The 20,600-nt window shown below is 39.0% G+C and overlaps 1 protein-coding gene across 2 annotated transcripts; it reads left to right on the forward strand.

Moving 5' to 3' along the window:
* Positions 1 to 7,996: 7,996 nt before the first annotated feature.
* Positions 7,997 to 17,547, forward strand: slc4a1a (solute carrier family 4 member 1a (Diego blood group)). 2 transcript variants are annotated; one of them, XM_038287840.1, is made up of 21 exons: positions 7,997 to 8,068; positions 9,141 to 9,209; positions 9,325 to 9,380; positions 10,206 to 10,315; positions 10,401 to 10,447; positions 10,987 to 11,152; positions 11,238 to 11,373; positions 11,464 to 11,533; positions 11,616 to 11,658; positions 11,739 to 11,923; positions 12,026 to 12,233; positions 12,391 to 12,597; positions 12,700 to 12,848; positions 12,942 to 13,136; positions 13,224 to 13,469; positions 13,561 to 13,650; positions 14,002 to 14,168; positions 14,246 to 14,487; positions 14,574 to 14,743; positions 16,617 to 16,790; positions 16,905 to 17,547. In XM_038287840.1, the coding sequence occupies exons 2-21, from the start codon at positions 9,183 to 9,185 to the stop codon at positions 16,965 to 16,967; spliced, it is 2,751 nt and encodes a 916-aa protein (XP_038143768.1). In that variant the 5' UTR covers positions 7,997 to 8,068; positions 9,141 to 9,182; the 3' UTR covers positions 16,968 to 17,547. The 2 variants fall into 2 exon arrangements, with proteins under 2 accessions (XP_038143768.1, XP_038143767.1); XM_038287839.1 differs by lacking the exon at positions 7,997 to 8,068 and adding an exon at positions 8,075 to 8,213.
* The last annotated feature ends 3,053 nt before the right edge of the window (positions 17,548 to 20,600 follow it).

Here is a 20,600-nt window from a genome sequence, read left to right on the forward strand (position 1 = left end):
AGCATAACTATAGAGATAGCTCAGGATAACCTGAGCCACTCTAACTAGAAGCGTTATCAAAAAGGAAAGTTTTAAGTCTAGCCTTAAAAGTAGACAGGGTGTCTGCCTCACGGACTAAAACTGGTAGTTGGTTCCACAGGAGAGGAGCCTGATAACTTAAAGATCTGCCTCCCATTCTACTTTTAGAAATTCTAGGAACCACTAGTAAACCTGCAGATTGAGAGCGAAGTGCTCTGTTAGGAACATAAGGAACAATCAGATCTCTGATATAAGATGGAGCTTGGCCATTTAAGGCTTTATATGTGAGAAGGAGGATTTTAAATTCTATTCTTGATTTAACAGGAAGCCAATGAAGAGAAGCCAGGATAGGAGAGATATGATCTCTCTTTTTAATTTTCATCAGAACTCTGGCTGCAGCATTTTGGATCAGCTGAAGGCATTTAACTACAGTTTGTGGACTTCCTGATAGTAAAGAATTACAATAGTCCAGCCTTGAAGTAACAAATGCATGGACTAGTTTCTCAGCATCACCCCTGGACAGGAGATTTCTAATTTTTGAAATGTTCCTCAGATGAAAGAAGGAAATTCTAGAAACCTCTTTGATATGGGATTTAAATGACAGGTCCTGATCAAAAATAACACCAAGATTTTTTACTTTATTATCTGAAATCAGTTTAATCCCATCCAAATGAAGTGACTGGCTAATCAGCTTCTTTTTCAGAGACTCTGGTCCAAAGACTATAACTTCTGTTTTGTTTTTGGAGGACAAGGGTCTGCAAGTATGGCATTGGTATTTCTTATACAATTGCTATGTTTGAAATGTTTCTTTCTAGTCAGTTATGCAACAATGAAAAATATTTTTTATCTTAATATAAAAAGATGAGAGAAAATGGATGGATAGATTTTTAAAAAAGCACAACAGAAAAATGCTATCACAGTAACTTGTTTAAAACAAAATAACTACTTATTTGTAGTGGTGCTGGTTAAGCGGCTAAGTGTTCGACTCATGTACACAGCCGTCACATGTTTGAGAGCTGGCCTGGTGACAACTGCCACATGTCTATCCCCTCTCTCAGGTTTCATTTCCTGCCTGCCTATTTAAACAAAAAATAAAAAATATTAGTATTTAGTATATTATTAATATATTAATATTTAGTATTAGGCCTATATTATCTGGAAAATCAGACAATTTGGAGAAATATCTAACTGAAAACGTTTCAATCAGAGATTCCAACAGAAGTGAGTTAATGACTCATTCATTCTCGGCAGGATTGAAGTGTGACGATCAAGGTCAATGTCAACTTTATCGATATAGCACATTTACAAGAATAACACTGCAGTGCTGCACAAAATGCTTCACAACAAACATAGAAAAGCAAGGAATACAGTAAAAACTACATACAATAACAGCATAATAAACTATAGTGTCAAGAACAAAGAAACCGAAAATACAAATAAGAAACTACAGCTGTCCTGTAGCACACTGACAGAAACAAGGCTGCAAACACAGGCAGTGTACACAGCCTTTTTGAACTCTAGTTGCAGGACAACCTACCAGCATCCTACATCACTGTCACCACAAATTGTGATGTGGTGATGTTAAGTTTTACAGGTGCTGGTCATAAAATTAGAATATCATGAAAAAGTAGATTGATTTCAGTAATTCCATTTAAAAAGTGAAACTTGTATATTATATTCATACATTACATACAAACTCATATATTTCAGATGTTTATTTTGTTTAATTTTGATGATTACAAATGACAACAAATGAAAATCTCAAATTCATCATATCAGAAAATTAGAATATTACTGAAGACCAATAAAAACAAAGGATTTATAGAAATGTTGGCCAACTGAAAAGTATGAACATGAAAAGTATGAGCATGTACAGCACTCAGTATTTAGTTGGGCCTCCTTTGGCCTGTATTACTGCAGCAATGCGGCGTGGCATGGAGTCGATCAGTCTGTGGCACTGCTCAGGTGTTATGATAGCCCAGGTTGCTCTAATAGTGGCTTTTAGCTCTTCTGAATTGTTGGGTCTGGTGTATTGCATCTTCTTCTTCACAATACCCCATAGATTTTCTATGGGGTTAAGGTCAGGAGAGTTTGCTGGCCAATTAAGAACAGGGATACCATGGTCCTTCAACCAGGTACTGGTAGCTTTGGCACTGTGTGCAGGTGCCAAGTCCTGTTGGAAAATGAAATCTGCATCTCCAAAAAGTTGGTCAGCTGCAGGAAGCATGAAGTGCTCTAAAACTTCCTGGTATGTGGCTGCGTTGACCCTGGACCTCAGAAAACACAATGGACCAACACCAGCAGATGACATGGCACCCCAAACCATCACTGACTGTGGAAACTTTACACTGGACTTCAAGCAACGTGGATGAAGTGCCTCTCTTCTTTTCCTCCAGACTCTGGGACCTTGATTTCCAAAGGAAATGCAAAATTTACTTTCATCAGAGAACATGACTTTGGACCACTCACCAGCAGTCCAGTCCTGTTTCTCTTTAGCCCAGGCAAGACGCTTCTGACGCTGTCTGTGGTTCAAGAGTGGCTTGACACAAGGAATGCGACAGCAGAAACCCATGTCTTTCATACCTCTGTGTGTGGTGGTTCTTGAAGCACTCACTCCAGCTGCAGTCCACTCTTTGTGAATCTCCCCCACATTTTTGAATGGGTTTTGTTTCACAATCCTCTCCAGGGTGCGGTTATCTCTCTTGCTTGTACACTTTTTTCGACCACATCTTTTCCTTCCCTTCGCCTCTCTATTAATGTGCTTGGACACTGAGCTCTGTGAACAGCCAGCCTCTTTAGCGATGACCTTTTGTGTCTTGCCCTCCTTGTGCAAGGTGTCGATGGTCGTCTTTTGGACAACTGTCAAGTCAGCAGTCTTCCCCATGATTGTGTAGCCTATAGAACTAGACTGAAAGACCATTTAAAGGCTTTTGCAGGTGGTTTGAGTTAATTAGCTGATTAGAGTGTGGCACCAGGGGCCATCAATTTTGAACCTTTTCACAATATTCTAATTTTCTGATATGATGAATTTGAGATTTTCATTTGTTGTCATTTGTAATCATCAAAATTAAACAAAATAAACATCTGAAATATATGAGTTTGTATGTAATGTATGAATATAATATACAAGTTTCACTTTTTAAATGGAATTACTGAAATCAATCTACTTTTTCATGATATTCTAATTTTATGACCAGCACCTGTATATAATTAACATGAATGATAACAGCCAAGGCTTTGCTCATTCTTTGGTGAAAGACATTAGTTTTGCACTGTGAGTAGGTGGGTCTTCAACTCTGGCTCTCAATGATAATTCACACCAGTCCTCTTGTGGAGGAGATGATAGATGGTAGAGCTGTGTGTCTTGTACAATAAAAGTATGAACATAAAAAAAAAAAAAATAAATAAAACATATGATGGACCACTACTAAGGTTAAATTTTGCTTTTGCTGAAATCAAGATGGATGCAACTCCAGGAAATTTGTAAAGTTTTGCACAGGGTCAAGTTCTAACCTTTGATTTCACTTATTGTGTCTTTCTCAACTTTATTTTTCAGCTTTTTTTTAAAGATGTAAAGCTTAAATGACTACCATCAAAACTGACTTTTTAAGTAAAACATAAAGACGTGCATTTATTAGTATCTTTGTGGAAACTGGGAGTGTCTGTACACTATGAGTTAAACCACATGGCCACCGCAGATAGCTTCTATGAGCAGTGATAACAAGTTTCTACCATACAGTCTAAAAAAAAATTGGGCCCCCGCAGTGTTTCCTCAGCATGGGTAACATTTTTAAAATTGGTTGATTCTTTTTTTTTTTTTTTTTTTTTGATTTTAACCAAGATAATAAACCCAGATTTAAAATAGTTTTTCTGCTCATGTAGAATTTAGACCCATATAAAAAGCCTGTAGCTACAATGTGTTTTCTAAAATATCCATTATGAAAACATATCAATATATAAATACATTTGACTGTAAAAGTCCAAACAAAAATGATAGAGTCTTCATATTATTACAGAATGTGACAAAAATAAAATATAATAAAATAAGTGTGGGTGTTCTTTTTTATTTCTAGGCTGTGAAAAAAGATTTTAGGTAACATCACAGGAAACCTTCATTCTAGTTTTGAATATAAATCTTATTTATCGCTGAGTAAATATATAATATTTCATACTTATTATCCTCATTTAAGGTATGAGGATAATAAGTACCTCATAATTTAAGACATAGTGCTTTAGTCCTCCCAAGGGGGCACTTTAGCTCACGGTTTGGTTCCTGAGAGGGAACTTTAACATGGATTTTGACGCCCAAAGGAGCACTTAAGTAAACGTTTTGGCCCCTAAGGGCACGCTAGCATGTTTCTTGGATCCCAAGGGGGCACTTTAGCATGTGTTTTGGCTCCCGAGGGGGCACTTGAGGGCAATTTAGCATACATTTTAGCCTCCAAGAGGGTACTTAAGTGCACATTTTGGCTCCCAAGGATGGGCCCTTATTCCACATCTTCCAAATATTGGGCCACAAGATCGAGGTGGGGTGGGGTGCAGGCTATGTGCATGCCACTGCATCACAATGTCACCACGTGGATATGAACAGATCAATACATGTCCTGTTCCTTTAGAAGTGACTCTGCTTTAAAACATCCAAGTCCAATAATCAAGTCATTAGCATGACTCTACAGAACTTGATTTCAACTGAGGAGGTAAGTCAGCCATTGGATTCTAGTGTCTTGAAGCAGGGATGCCTCTAAAAGTTGCAGGGAACCAGCACTCCAGGAATGGAGTTTTTGGCCAGTGGTTTATTCTATTTCATTCTATGAAGTTAATGCATTCTTGGGGTGATCGTGCACAGGATGCAGAGGTTTGTCCTCTAATCGACGGGTTGCCAAGTTTAAGCTTCCCTGCTCCGTTTGTCTCTACCAATGGGTTATGAGGCAATACCATTCATCCATCTTTCCTTATGTTGGGACTGGTTTCTGCCAGTCTTGCCCAGAGCAGCAGTCGCTACAGTGTAGCTCAGTAATTCCCAACAGTGGGCACTCGTAACCCTAGTGGTCTGCGAATGCATTGCAAGGGGTACAAGAAAATATTCTATTTTTCGGGTAGTAAAATAAAAAAAAAAAGATATGAAAAATAAAACAAACCATTTTAAGCAAAAAGTGTATTATTCTTATACGTTTGAGTTCACTTTTCAGCGTTGGTACACATCAAAACCAGGCAGAGGAACAGCCTGGGATCAGCTGTTTTTTTTTGTTTTTTTTTACACACCTGAGCTCATCAAAGCAGCTCAGGTGTCATGAATGATGCAAACAGTGTAAAACAAATGGAGTTAGTCTAACTACATTTTTTGTTGAGTATTTTTTCTTCCCAGTTCCTCAACTTTAAATATGATCATTGGGGAGTTACTCAGAGGAGCTCCCGTTTTACAATGGCAGATTTATAGCATGATTTGTTTTTTGTATTTATGTTGATTCCTTATTAACTCAAATTTATAACAAATCAGTTTTTTTTTCCCATGAGTTAGAAAGAATAAAATGTGAAAGCATTAAATTCTCAACTTAAAACGATTAAATAAAATCAGAATCGGAATCAGAAATCCTTTAATAATCCCAGAGGGAAAAGACTTTATTACTTATTGTTATGAATGAGCTTTTTTTTTTTTTGTAGAATTTATTTATTTTTTTATTTTTGATAAATGCATCTAAATTTGAAGGGTAAAAGGAAAAAAAAGTTGTGTTGGGGGATTTAATTTGATCATTTAAACTGAAAAGCATATTTTTCTGACAGTGGGAGGAAGCTGGAGCATCCGAAAAGAACCCACGCCAGCACAAGGAGAACATGCAAAGTACATGCAGAAAAGTCTCTTCCTGCAAGGCACCAGTGCTGACCACTTTACCACCGTGCAGACTCACTCTATTTACCAGGGTAAAAACTTATTACCAGGGCAGAAATATGTCCCAGAAAAAGCCACTGGTAGAGAGGGAGTATTTTTTCATTGATAGATTGTTTTGAATAGTTGGGGGAGGTAGACATTTGGGATTGAATCATTGACATCTGCTTGCAGCCTTCAGTGGGAAACGGGTAAAATTCTCAACTCAAAGTGATCTTTGTTTCTTAAGCAGAAGCGACAACCAAAAAGGCCACATGGATCAATAGATTTACTGTTGCTGTAATGAAACATTTGGGATTATCCTAGACTTTCTCTAAAAGAGAGTTTAATAATGTAAACAAAGACCCAGATCCCATCTCCCATCTTGGGAACGAACACAAAAGAGGTTCTTGGAGAAAGCATTGCAGAGAAACAATACCTTCATGGTCTCATTGTTGAAGAATATCCATTTTTGTGTTGCAAGAGTTCAGGGTTAAAGGTAGAGAGTTTAAGGTTTTGGATGAGAATGATAAGCTGACAAAGGGGATGGGGGTTTGAAGGTTATGGTTTTGGAGTTTGGGTTCAGGAAGTATTTTTCTCAGTGTTATGGTTTGGTTGAAGGGATTTTTTAGGTTCAGCAGTGGTCAGTTTCCTTAGTGCGGTAGAACCTTTTTAGAGCTTCTAAAGACGTTTACGATTCTTTTCTTTTTCTTTTTTTTTTCTTGAAAATTATCCCTCTCCTGTTGCAGATGTTTCAGTTCATCCATCAGTCTCTCTGTTGATGTTTTACTCTCCTCCTCTATCTCTTTCAGAGCCTCCTTTGTTGATGGAAGAGTCTCTAGAAGGCAGTGCTTCTCTGTTAGCCACTGCTGCCTTTCTTTATGTAGAACCTCCTGAACAGCTTTCATAGCTACTTCTGCATTTCTAGGAGATTTCTGCTACCCTGTCAGGGAGGGGACTGGATTTCTCCTGGACCTAGAGCTGTCTCTCCAGATCTTGCTGAAATTTAACTAAATAAGTCTTTATTTCACTGGTTTCGTGCACTTGCTCTCAGATCGCAGTCTCTTTTGTTCAGGTCTTCTCAGCAACCAGGGTCATTTCCAGTCCAATCATATTTCTTGCAGCTTCTTGATTGTATTGATTCTATTTCTGCGACTCTAAACATAGAGCAGCTTTTTCCTGTTCAAACTCAAAATTTCACTTAAATTGAGCAAATTTCTATTTAGTGTAGAATTGACACCATATCCAGTGGAGAAAAGCTGGTAAAGAGATACCACAAAACGCTGCTGAAACGGCTGTAATTGCACTGAGAGTTTTTAAGTCAGGTGCCAAGTACAAGTATTATTCACACTTTAGAGTTTTTTTTATTCGCAAAAAATGTTTGATTGTCTTCGCTTTACTTTACAAAAATAAAAACTGATTGAACGCACAACAATTCATTGTATTTAAAGGTGTGTGCATCCCTTTTGTCCTTTATGTACCTCTCAGACTATAAGATTTGTTCGGACATATTACTGGTTTGTGTATTAAATATAACTTATTCTGTCAAGAAAGGGGAAGAAATTATTTTATTTAGTTTTGATATAATTAAAACAGCGTTGATGGCATGACTTTGCATGCTATATTATATACTTTGTCAGGATTGCCACTGCGGAATTTTTTTTTTATTTTTGAGCTGCACTTTGAATTACCTGAAAATGCATTTTTCTCTTTTTCTCCAGTCTGTCTAGCATCATGTGTCAGCAAAAGCAGCTACACCTTCAGCCAGTAGAGGAGGTCTCGTCTCGATGCTCCACATCTACATGCACTCCAACAAACAAGCGTATATTTTTTTGATTTTATGTTTTCGTATCACACCACATGGAACTACCCCATGCTATCTCTTATGTACATCAGAAGGGAATCCCCAGTTTGTAAACAAGATGACGTTAATAGATGTTCTCCTAATGGTACCACATTTTGGCCCTTTCTTGACCCTCTTTAGCCCATGTGGGCCCCTTAGAGGTTCAGTCTGTTTGTCCTTAGAATTGGGTCCTTCTGAAAGGGCGGTGCAGCCAAATTAGGGCTGGGATATCCCCGTCTCAAGGTGTCCAGTGAAGATAGAGATGTTTGTGTGTCATATGTACACCCTGCTGAGGAACCACAGGGGTTGTAGGGTACTGCACTTTAGCGCCGACGTACTTTCAGGTGGGTGTTCCCACTTACTTTGGGTCTTTCAGAGAACTTGTCTTTTCGTCTTTCTGGGCTCAGTTTGTCGCCGGGCTCGTTGAGGCAGACAGGGCATTGATCTTGTTTCCAGTGTCGGAGACCAGGTTGGATTACCTGCATTCAGGTAGGGGTGTGGCCACCTCTGGCTTGGGATTTAGATATGCTTAATGCAGAACTTGATGGAGAATATGTCTTGATGTAGAATAAAGTTACAATCCAGGAACTCCAAGTTCCAATTATTTCTTGCTAAATTGAGCTAATTCAATCATTTAATATATTTTTTAATAAAGCGTTTTGCTCTATGTATAACTGGATTTTTTTTACTGATTTCTAAAATAGAACATCATTATCTACAAACCGTTCAGATACCTGAAGATTTGTTGTTTTGAAATGTCGTCAATGTTCAGGAAAAAGATAATTTTGTCCTCAAGGTTCATATTTATCTGTTGGTTTTAAAAAAAAAATGTTAAAGTTAGACTCTTTTTGGTGGAAGTACAATTATAAGTTTTTAACAAAATGGGGTCATGTTTTGGTTAATATGCCAAAAAAATAAAACTACACAAAAAACAAAAGAGATTATGTTCAACCCTGTGTGTAACTTTATGCTGAGCAGCTGTAGAATCTAAAATTGGTCATTTTCATTCTCTCAGCCTGTGGAGAACATATGAGACTGGTTGAAGGGTGTAACCCCAAAGATAAGCCTCTAAAGTCTATTTAAACTATATCATGCTTCAAATTTCTAACGGACAGTTTATTATCAGACCAGGGTAGCATTTTACAAACAGACTCTGACTGTATGCTCTGAGGGCAGATTATTGTGATATTTTTTATCAGAACTGGTGTTTATCCTAAATAAGCGTATATCTACAGAAAGGGCTGAGAAACAATGGCTGCAGAAAATTGGACCTGATGACATAAATGTTGCAAAAGTTTGTACATTTGGGGTAACCTGTGACCTTTTCAGTATATTTTTTTTAATCACCCAGCAAGTTTAGCAGATCTGAGATAACCTGTACAGTACTGTAAGTCATGGATGTGCTTTTTGCTTTAGGGAATGCATTAAGTAGCTAAAAGTGGAGGCAAGTCAAGATCCATGGAGAACAACTTCACTTTTGAGGAGGTTGGTCTTTCTATTCGCTTTACCAACAAAGAAAAACTTGTACTTTTTTTAAACCTAATTTATATGCTCCCTGTCAGGGTAATTGATTTTTTTTTTTAACTTCCCTCTTATTTAGGGCAGTGACATGTCATATGAAGACAATGACTTGGCCTTCCCTTCTCCAGTAAAACTGTAAGTGCTTCATCTTCTTCAAGGCTCCCTCTTTAACACTGCGCCCCAAGAGTGAACATCTGCTCACTGTTCCTGATAAGATACAGGGAACTCTATCATTCGTGCCCAAGCCCCAGTTTTTAAATGTTTGCAGTGTGTGACACATTTCTGCTGCTGAAATTCATTGTTTAAATTTTTTTTATCATGTTTTGATTTATTCCGAACTGCTTTATTGAAGTAAACACAAATTATGTTGGACTGTTTTTACATGAAAGCTGATAGAGCAAAGCAAATTTAATAGAAAATAATAAAATACTAGAGTATTTTTATATAAATGTAATTGAATTTAATTAAAAAAAAAATGAAATTTAAAGACTTTGAATATCAAATCCTATGAAACGTTATGAGAAATTATTTCCAGCTTGTCTTATTTAATTATGTTTTTGTTTTTTTTCTTTGGTTGATAAGATTTTTAAAGGATCGAGCTTTTCTAAATCGGATGTTTTAAATTCCGCTGCAAAAAACATCCCCTTACATTTGAACTTACACTAGATGTTGCCCTGGGCCAATCGGAGATAAGAAGGAGGCAGCTGAGGGAGCATCTAGGCTGCCCTCTTGTGGTGATGCAAAGCATAGCACCAATTCCACAATTTATTTTGGCATATATAGACATATGTTTTAACCATTTCTAGTTTTAGGAAAAATAATTGCAGCCATTTCAGTAGGTAAAATAACAGGATATCTCAAAAAATAAAAAAATAACACCAGTAACATGTTATGTTATCTAAAACCTATTAGTATAAAGTAGAAGGATGGTTAATGTTCTTGTGCTTCAATACCCATTAGGACTTCCCAGGGCCAGAGTGACACCCTTGATGTCGAAAGTAATGCTGCGGAAAAGGAGGAAGAAACTGAGGCTCCTCCTGAAGCCATTGTCATTCCCAGTGATTCAGATGGTAAAATGTTTACACAGATTTTAATGAATAATCCTTTTAAGAACCAAAAAAAGAAAACAACCCAATGTCTACCTCCTAATTTCAGCTTTTCTGAATGTCAACACCAATGCCACCACGAGAGGGGATGCTCAGGTTGGTGGAAGCTTCTGAATTAATATAATTGATGTAATGTGCTGTTCAAAAGTGCACTAATCCCTGCAATGTGGTTGATTTTTATGGAGTAAAACATTTTTTCCACATACAGTAAAACATTCATCCTGATAAAAAAAATTGTCAACAAATGTGCACATGAACTGGCTTGATTCAGTTATCAGCCATGAGTGTTATTTTTTTTATTCTGCAATCTTGAAATTCTAATATTTAAGATTATCAAGCCATCTTTTATCCACAGAACTCTCCAGATGGTGCCAAAGATCAAACTTATTTCTAAACTCTGTGCTTACAAGTAATTGTTTTGTGAGGACATTATTTTACTGATTTAGATGCTTGTTTAAGATCATTATCATGCTAAAAAAGCAAATCTGTCTCAAGCTTTTAAAAAGACAAAGCGAGGGTTTTTAATCTCAACAGACCTATATTCTTAATTTCATCAAACCTGATTAAAAATCCAGTTCTACATCAAAACAAGAAGTAAACACCGTTCATGGTATGGTGTTCACTTATGTCAACAGGCATATGTTGAGTTAAATGAACTCCAGGGCAACATCTGGCAGGAGACCAGCCGATGGGTAGGCTATGAAGAGAACCTTGATCCTGCTACACAACAGTGGGGTCCTTCCCATGTGTCCTACCTCAGCTTTAGGAGCCTCCTTCAAGTCCGGAGGTTGATGCGCACAGGTAATTTTAGAACATCCACATTTTTCTTTAAACTGGACAGGGTGAACTATTCAAAGCTTTAGTGACCTTAAGCCTTGGTCCTCAGGAGCCATCATCTTTGACATGAATGCCAGCAGTCTGTCCTCTGTGGCTGAGAAAATAGTGGACGAGCTGGTGAGCAAGAATGAGATACGCTCCAGCGATCGAGACGCCCTGCTGAGAGCTCTCCTTATGAGACGCAGGTAACCCACAGAGGGGATGTTTCTGTTTCTTCTGCTACGACACAAAATCTCAACGCCTTTCTAAACCTGTGCTTCTATTGGTCCTGGCAGTCAAAATGATGGACCTGTGATTACTCCAGCTGGAGATATTCAAATGCAAACTTTTTCTGTTGTAAAGAAGGTAATGCCTTTAACTATTTAAACTCTATTTTTGTATGACATCAAAATATTTACTATACTTAAATCTACAATATTTTTTGCAGAGAGACAGCTCTGACAACATGGAGGCCTCAGTTGTCCTCACTGGTATGTTTCTTCAGATGCTACTTCCTACATGTAGTAAGCATGTTTTTGGTCCAGATCTAGTTTAAGGGAATTCCTTGCAGGTGTTCTGGACCTCCTGCAGAAGCCAGTGGTGGCTTTTGTCAGGCTTACTGACACTGTGGTGATGGAATCTGTCCTGGAGTCTTCAGTCCCCATTCGTTTTGTGTTCATGATGGTCGGCCCTACCATCAGTGACATGAACTACACTCAAACTGGGCGTGCCATGGGTGCTCTGATGGCGGACTGGGTATGAGATTAGTGTAGGGAAGGACAGACATCACTTTCTGTAGATCATACTCATCAAATAAAACTGTTTAATGCAGGTAGATTAAAGATACTTCTCGTCTAGGTGTTCAGTCTGGAAGCTCACCTCGCCCAAACTGAGAAAGATCTGACTGATGCTATTGCTGACTTCATGGACTGCAGCATCGTGATCCCTCCGACTGAAATCCAAGACAAGACCATGCTGGAGCCAATGATTGACTTCCAGAGGAAGATCCTGCGGGAAAGACTCCGGCCTACTGACACCCGCCTTGCCTTTGGAGAAAGGGCAGCAGGTAAGAATCCTTGATACATTTGCACCAAATTGGGTTAAACTGTAGAAAATAACTATTTCAGAAATTCCCTCAGGTAAAACTAAGCATAGAAATGCAAGGAATGTCATAGAATAAAATAGAAAATGATGTGATGGATTGGATATCTTTCTTTGTTTAGCTTTACAAATGATTCCTGAAGGGCCAAAGGAGGACCCTCTGGCCCGTACAGGCTATCCATTTGGTGGAATGGTGAGGGACATCAAGCGCCGATACCGCCACTACCTTAGCGACTACACAGATGCTCTGAACCCTCAGGTCCTCGCTGCCATCATCTTCATCTACTTCGCAGCCTTATCACCTGCCATCACTTTTGGGGGGCTTCTTGGTAAATAGAAAAACTCCCGACCACAAAGATATATATCATGATGAGTTTAATGACCATACAAGTAGTTAAGAAATTCTCTCTCTGGCTCTAAATCCAATCTAGCGGACAAAACTGAAAAAATGATGGGTGTCTCAGAGCTTATGGTCTCCACCAGCATCCAGGGTGTTATCTTCTGCTTCATTGCTGCCCAACCTGTCCTCGTCATTGGATTTTCTGGACCCCTGCTGCTGTTTGAGGAAGCTTTTTATGCCGTAAGAATAACTAGCTGATAAGATTTCAGAAAGAAAAGTTTTCAAAGAGCTACATCCCTCTCTAAAATCAGTCACCTTTTTTTTCTCCACCAGTTCTGCAAATCTCAGGACATGGAGTACATTGTGGGTCGTATTTGGGTGGGCATGTGGCTGATAGTGATCGTGGTTGTAGTTGTTGCAGTCGAAGGGAGCTTCTTGGTCCGATTCATTTCACGCTTCACCCAAGAAATCTTCTCCATCCTCATTTCACTCATCTTCATCTATGAGACGTTTGCCAAACTCATAAAGGTTCAAACAATTAATTCCCTTATCCGTCTCACACTGATAATTATTTTTGTTTTATCTAACTGGACCTGAAACCTGTTTCTTGTTTAGATCTTTCAGACCCATCCTTTGATCCTGAACTATGAACATGTTAACGACACACTGGAAAACCCCTTCCACCCAGTCATCCACACACACATAGAGATTCATGCAGATGGCAATGTGACCATTATAGAGAAGGAGACGGAAAGGCCGTACCCCAACACTGCCCTGTTGTCTATGTGCCTGATGTTTGGATGCTTCTCCATTGCATACTTCCTTCGTCAGTTCAAAAATGGAACCTACTTCCCTGGTCCGGTAAGATCAAGTTCCAAACAACACTCAAGTAAATCACCTCTATCAATTGATCCGAGTTTGTTAGGGATTAATCATTTCATTTTCCCTCCAGATTCGTCGCTTGATTGGAGATTTTGGGGTCCCTATTGCCATCTTCTTCATGATTGCAGTGGATATTAGCATTGCGGATGCTTATACGCAGGTGAGTTACAAATAGCAATTCAAATAAAAAGTCTTAAAGGGTTTTTTTTCCAGACTGTTTTTTGTTTCTGTGCTAAAACCCTTTGGGAAAAGGCTGGGGAGTTTTTCTGTGAGGAGAATGTCTGAGTTTCCCTCAGGGTCTGTTTCTCCAATAGCTAAATTCAGATACCATGTCTGGGCTTATGAGAAAAAATAACAACAACTTGACATATTTCTGCATCAAGCTTTGGTTAGAAAGCCTAATTTATTTTTAATGATGTTTGAATCTAAAACATACTGATTTTTTTGTTTCAAAAAATGGAAATTATCATCTTTTTTTCATGTATCATCCAATTTTTGTGACCTCTTGTAGAAACTGGTTGTGCCAAAAGGTGTTGAAGTGACCAACCCCAAAGCCAGAGGCTGGTTTATTAACCCAATGGGGGAAAAACAGCCCTTCCCTATTTGGATGATGGGTGCCTGCTGTGTACCTGCTCTTCTTGTCTTTATCCTCATCTTCATGGAGTCCCAGATTACTACGTGAGTAAAGTTGTGTACATGATATCATCAAGCTAACAAGCTATTTAAAGGATCTTTGTGTTCTCTGTTGAGCGCAGGCTAATTGTAAGCAAACCTGAAAGGAAAATGGTAAAAGGCTCTGGTTTTCATTTCGACCTGCTCCTTCTGGTCACCATGGGTGGAATTTCTTCCATCTTTGGAGTCCCCTGGCTGAGTGCTGCCACCGTTCGATCCGTCACCCATGCCAACGCTCTAACTGTCATGTCTAAGGGGCCAAAACCGGTGATTGAGAAGGTGATTGAGCAGAGGATCAGTGGTATATGCGTGGCCATCATGGTTGGTAGGTGCTGCCATCTACAGTGCTGATGCATTAACAAGCAATTATTTTTTTCCCGCTAATAACCATACTTTTTTCTTAATGTTTAGGAGTTTCAATTTTTATGGAACCAATCCTGAAGATGATTCCAATGACAGCTTTGTTTGGTATATTCCTGTACATGGGTATCACCTCTCTAAGCGGGGTCCAGATGTGGGACAGGATGCTTCTGCTAATTACACCAAAGAAATACCATCCATCTGACGCCTATGCTACCAGGGTATCAGTCCTACTAACATATACTGTTTATTTTTACCAAAGTGTTCCTTCTTTTTTTAGAATTAGTTATTTCAAAAGTTAGTTTTTAATGAAAATGTACCTCTGTTTGCAAAATGTTGCTCCTAGAAACACCAATATTTTTTGATGATTGTATGCTTTTTGTCTGTGCTGTCATTTACAGGTGCTGGTCATAAAATTAGAATATCATGAAAAAGTAGATTGATTTCAGTAATTCCATTTAAAAAGTGAAACTTGTATATTATATTCATACATTACATACAAACTCATATATTTCAGATGTTTATTTTGTTTAATTTTGATGATTACAAATGACAACAAATGAAAATCTCAAATTCATCATATCAGAAAATTAGAATATTGTGAAAAGGTTCAAAATTGATGGCCCCTGGTGCCACACTCTAATCAGCTAATTAACTCAAACCACCTGCAAAAGCCTTTAAATGGTCTTTCAGTCTAGTTCTATAGGCTACACAATCATGGGGAAGACTGCTGACTTGACAGTTGTCCAAAAGACGACCATCGACACCTTGCACAAGGAGGGCAAGACACAAAAGGTCATCGCTAAAGAGGCTGGCTGTTCACAGAGCTCAGTGTCCAAGCACATTAATAGAGAGGCGAAGGGAAGGAAAAGATGTGGTCGAAAAAAGTGTACAAGCAAGAGAGATAACCGCACCCTGGAGAGGATTGTGAAACAAAACCCATTCAAAAATGTGGGGGAGATTCAAAAAGAGTGGACTGCAGCTGGAGTGAGTGCTTCAAGAACCACCACACACAGAGGTATGAAAGACATGGGTTTCTGCTGTCGCATTCCTTGTGTCAAGCCACTCTTGAACCACAGACAGCGTCAGAAGCGTCTTGCCTGGGCTAAAGAGAAACAGAACTGGACTGCTGGTGAGTGGTCCAAAGTCATGTTCTCTGATGAAAGTAAATTTTGCATTTCCTTTGGAAATCAAGGTCCCAGAGTCTGGAGGAAAAGAAGAGAGGCACTTCATCCACGTTGCTTGAAGTCCAGTGTAAAGTTTCCACAGTCAGTGATGGTTTGGGGTGCCATGTCATCTGCTGGTGTTGGTCCATTGTGTTTTCTGAGGTCCAGGGTCAACGCAGCCACATACCAGGAAGTTTTAGAGCACTTCATGCTTCCTGCAGCTGACCAACTTTTTGGAGATGCAGATTTCATTTTCCAACAGGACTTGGCACCTGCACACAGTGCCAAAGCTACCAGTACCTGGTTGAAGGACCATGGTATCCCTGTTCTTAATTGGCCAGCAAACTCTCCTGACCTTAACCCCATAGAAAATCTATGGGGTATTGTGAAGAAGAAGATGCAATACACCAGACCCAACAATTCAGAAGAGCTAAAAGCCACTATTAGAGCAACCTGGGCTATCATAACACCTGAGCAGTGCCACAGACTGATCGACTCCATGCCACGCCGCATTGCTGCAGTAATACAGGCCAAAGGAGGCCCAACTAAATACTGAGTGCTGTACATGCTCATACTTTTCATGTTCATACTTTTCAGTTGGCCAACATTTCTATAAATCCTTTGTTTTTATTGGTCTTCAGTAATATTCTAATTTTCTGATATGATGAATTTGAGATTTTCATTTGTTGTCATTTGTAATCATCAAAATTAAACAAAATAAACATCTGAAATATATGAGTTTGTATGTAATGTATGAATATAATATACAAGTTTCACTTTTTAAATGGAATTACTGAAATCAATCTACTTTTTCATGATATTCTAATTTTATGACCAGCACCTGTACATTTGACCTGATTTATTAAAATCCACTTGAATTTTGGTTTAGAAGTCCCGTAAGCCTAATTTTGATTGTTTGTTTTTGCAGGTGAAAACTCTGCGGATGCATCTCTTTACATTTATCCAGCTTGTGTGTTTGGCCATCCTTTGGCTTGTCAAGCAGAGTGCCTTCTCTTTGGCTCTGCCTTTCTTTCTCATTCTCACCGTCCCCCTGCGGATGTTCATGACAGGACGACTCTTCACCCCCTTGGAGATGAAATGCGTAAGTTCTGGACAAAAGCAACAACAAAAAAATATCTCCTCAAACCATTTTGGTAAATGATCTCATCATATTGAAGTTGTTTTTGAAGTGTTAATGGGTGGATTTGTCTTGCAGCTGGATGCAGATGATGCCAAAGTGAAATTTGACGAGGAAGACATGGAGGAAGGATTGCCATAAACACCACTTTGAAGAAAAATCAATCATTAATTGTAATTATAAACTGTTGTTTTTTCTAGTTTTTAAAATCCAGCATTCATGCAACATTTCTGATGCTAAACCAGGATTTATTTGACAATAACAAAGGTTTACACAGAAAACAGTATTTAGATTCAAGACATTTTTTCCCCTTCTCCCTTCTATTACACATTTAACGTTTGGCTTTACTTGCTCAAGCTAACTTATTTAAAAATAAAGAATTTCAGGGAGACATTCAACAGTGCATTTTTGTCCCACCGCCTCTGGTATTTTTCTCAAGCATGTATTTCTGAAGTTTGCCTCATTTAATTACTCATGTGTCACTTATGTCATATTATTTCCTGTTCCTGTTTGAAATATGTGAAAGATGTGTGTTTCCATATTCAGATATTAGAGTGTACTTACTTTAAAAGTAGCTAAATAGATAGCCATTTTAGTTGTAAGATCAGGAAAGCATTGTTGTATATGATCTGAAACGCATTTTGTGCTATAAAATGTGTGTGCTTAAAAACTGTACATGGCTTTGGATTATTTTATTACAAATAAAATCAGTCTTTAAAAATTTTGGCTTTATAACTGCAACTGGAAAAGACTCTACCGCCCCTGATTAGTTATAGCTTTTAACCTATAAGCCTACAAATTTCAAGAGTGTACAAAACGTACTCTTTTTAGAAAACCATTTTCAAAAGTGTAAAAGGTTTATTTTCCCACATTGTTGTGGGGACTAAGAATCTGTGAGCATATGTGGTTACTATTTAATATTGTTTCTACCTGCTTACTTACAAACATGCTATATAAAAACATGTTCTTGATAAATTACAAAATAAAACAGAATGCACACAAACTTCAAATTGTCACTTTCACATCATACACTTTTTAAAATGCGGAAAATTGTGAACTTATCTGAATCAAAATGAGAATTTATTGTAAAGCCGAAATTATACATGCTACCTTCAAGGACATCAGGCAATTCTCAGATGTTCTATATCAGAACATTAAAAAGCTCTATCCAAAGCCACAAAGGCAACATTGATTTAATTTCAAAATTACTCAGCACAAGCCACATGTTCATCTATTTATAAATCCAAATTAGAGAGTTGAGTCAGTTTGAGATCGTTTCCATCTTTTCGGAAATGTGTACAGACTGGGAGCCTTTTAAATAACATGTAACACAGTTAGTAGTTTTCCCCTCCACATATTTTAATAACGATTTTATCACAATGAACACAACAGTTGAAATATAAACATCCTTTTTTTCCAAAATAGAACAGTCGCTTATTTCTGCATTGCTATTTTTCCTACGGCAAGTGAACCTATCAAAGTTTAACAAGACCGAGTGCCTGAGAGTCATTTGTTTTCGCTGAATCGGACTGACTTGATTGGACGGCCGGGGTTTACGCCCACAAACACACAAGGTGGAGTTGAAAAGAAAAAAAAACACACTGGGCAAAAATGAAGCTGTCAAACAAACAGCCGCGTAGAATAAAAAAAGGTTTGGAGCGAGTGGAAACAGCTTGAGCGCAGGACAATGAAGAAATGCTGATTTATTTCTAATTCAATTTCATTTAAAGTTGTTTTATGAACATAATGTGCTTGTAATGGTTTCATTAAATAGCAGAACCAAAGTTCCAACTATGCGTTTCATGACAACCGGAGTCCCGTCCTTAAATATCCGCGGGTGTAAAACTTCTCCCCGGGATGAAACAGGGTCTGCCTCGGGGAGCAGATAATGCGTTTTAAAAATCAGCGGCGCATAAAAAAAAAAATGGGGGAAATGGTTGGATGGAGAGGGGAAGAACAGCTCTCCTTTGAATGGAGGGAGACTGCGAGTGAGATGGAGGCGGAGGGGGAAGGACCGTCTCTGCGGGGACTGGAGCCCAGCATCGACGGCGCAGTGCTGGCTGTAGTTCAACCCTCCCCTTCTTCCTCCACAGCGACGCTGAGGCTCACGAGACAGGTAAGGCACCAACGGTTTTATATCGACGTTAAGAAAGCGTCGAAGATGAAATTGAATAAAATAGTTTAAAGTATAGTTTAGGGGGTTAATTAATATTTAAAGCTCTGTCGCGCTTTCGTTTCTTTGTAGCAGTGAAACACACCGACCGTTGTGGAAGGGTAGAGAGGAGGTCGGCCATTCCCGAATTACTTATCCAGAAACAGCGGGGAAGAATCTCGCTGTACGACTCCCAAGTTTTTTTTTGATGATTTTAACAACAAAAAAAGGGAAAATACAACTGTTTTAGGCAAAATAGTTTGATGGAAACGCGTGGCAATCGTGATGCAATGATGTTTTACGTGGGGAAGGGGTGCTTTCCGCACCGAGACCTCCACGCGGCTGTTGGCGGAACAGCCATCCGCCTCTCTCGGTCAGCCATCAGGGATCTCGGTTTAATATCTCACCGTACAGTGACTCGCCCTCCCTCTCCCCCTCACTCTCTCACCGAATGTAGCCCAGAAGCACCAGCGACGACCGAGCTCGAAGAACCCGCCTTCTCCCCCTTCGCTTATGCGCTTTTCGGATGTAGGGGAAGGGAGTCTGCAACGCCCCGGCTTTAGCTCTAAGCTCCGTTTTCAGTGTTTGCAGTGCGCCATTGGACCTTGTCACGGTAGGTTTCCTCACAGAAGCAGAGCAGAGCTGAAGCATGGCGGACCTGGAGCTGTTTTTGTCGCGCCAGAGAAGCAGCTCAGACTCGGATCTTCACACGGTTCTTTAAAGAAGCGATTCATCTTTTAGAATCTTTTTTTTTATTTCAGATTTTTTTAATAGTTCATTTGATAAAAGATAAAATTTTCGAACAAAACATTTGGTTAACGTCGTGCTGTTTGGCGGAACAATATTTAGAGTTTTCACATTTCTTCCTGCGGCTCCACGGACCATTTCAGTTAAAAAGGTTTGCTAATCTTCATATAATTGTTTTTAATAATACTAAAAAAAATGATTGTATAAAAAAGGATTTTCTGATTAAATCATTTGAAGAGAAAATAATCTAAATTACATTAACTTCTTAAAACGGCATAAACATGATTTTTAATCTTGTTTTTAACCGAAGTAAGCAGTCCTCGGCTGAGTGGACCGCTGTAGTTCATTTTCAAAACATCCATATTCTGTATTTTTTTGGGTAAGTTGTCTAAACTCGATGGTAGTGCTTCATATATTTAGTTTCTGGTTAAGAAAACGTGTTATTGACGGTAGTTTTGAAAAAGCTAGGTCACGCGCTTGAGCTGGGGCCATCAAGGACACGATGAACAACGAGCATCCGCCATCATGGAAGCACAGCTCGGCTACGCCTCGCTGTAGAATGCTCTCGGTTTGACTCCAAAGATCCGCCATGAACCGCTTAAATTAAAAAATAAATAAAAAAAATGCGCCCCAAACTGTTCATAATCGCATAAAAACGGATAATACGTGGACCTCCCCGTACCCTTAACGGGAAAGAAACGTTTTAAGGGACTCTCATGGCGGAGCTAGATCTGCATCCAGCGGTTAGGAGGCGCCTCTTCCGAGTGGCGCATTTGGCTGCAGTGCTTCCAAGCCACCATTCCTGCCTCTCGGAGACCGAAAGCAGATCCCCCCAGTCCGTGGTCAGCTGGTCGCCTACAGCTGCCTGCCTGTCT

The sequence above is a fragment of the Cyprinodon tularosa genome, unplaced genomic scaffold, assembly GCF_016077235.1.
Source record: "Cyprinodon tularosa strain WSP-4 unplaced genomic scaffold, ASM1607723v1 ctg246, whole genome shotgun sequence".
NCBI classification, from domain to species: Eukaryota; Metazoa; Chordata; class Actinopteri; order Cyprinodontiformes; family Cyprinodontidae; genus Cyprinodon; species Cyprinodon tularosa.

Excerpts from the sequence above, each read along its gene's own strand:
- slc4a1a (XM_038287840.1), top strand. The coding sequence starts at position 9,183 with ATGGAGAACAACTTCACTTTTGAGGAG. Across the intron at positions 9,381-10,205 it reads TTCCCTTCTCCAGTAAAACT|GACTTCCCAGGGCCAGAGTG; the intron begins GTAAGTGCTTCA and ends AATACCCATTAG. Across the intron at positions 16,791-16,904 it reads CCCCCTTGGAGATGAAATGC|CTGGATGCAGATGATGCCAA; the intron begins GTAAGTTCTGGA and ends TTTGTCTTGCAG.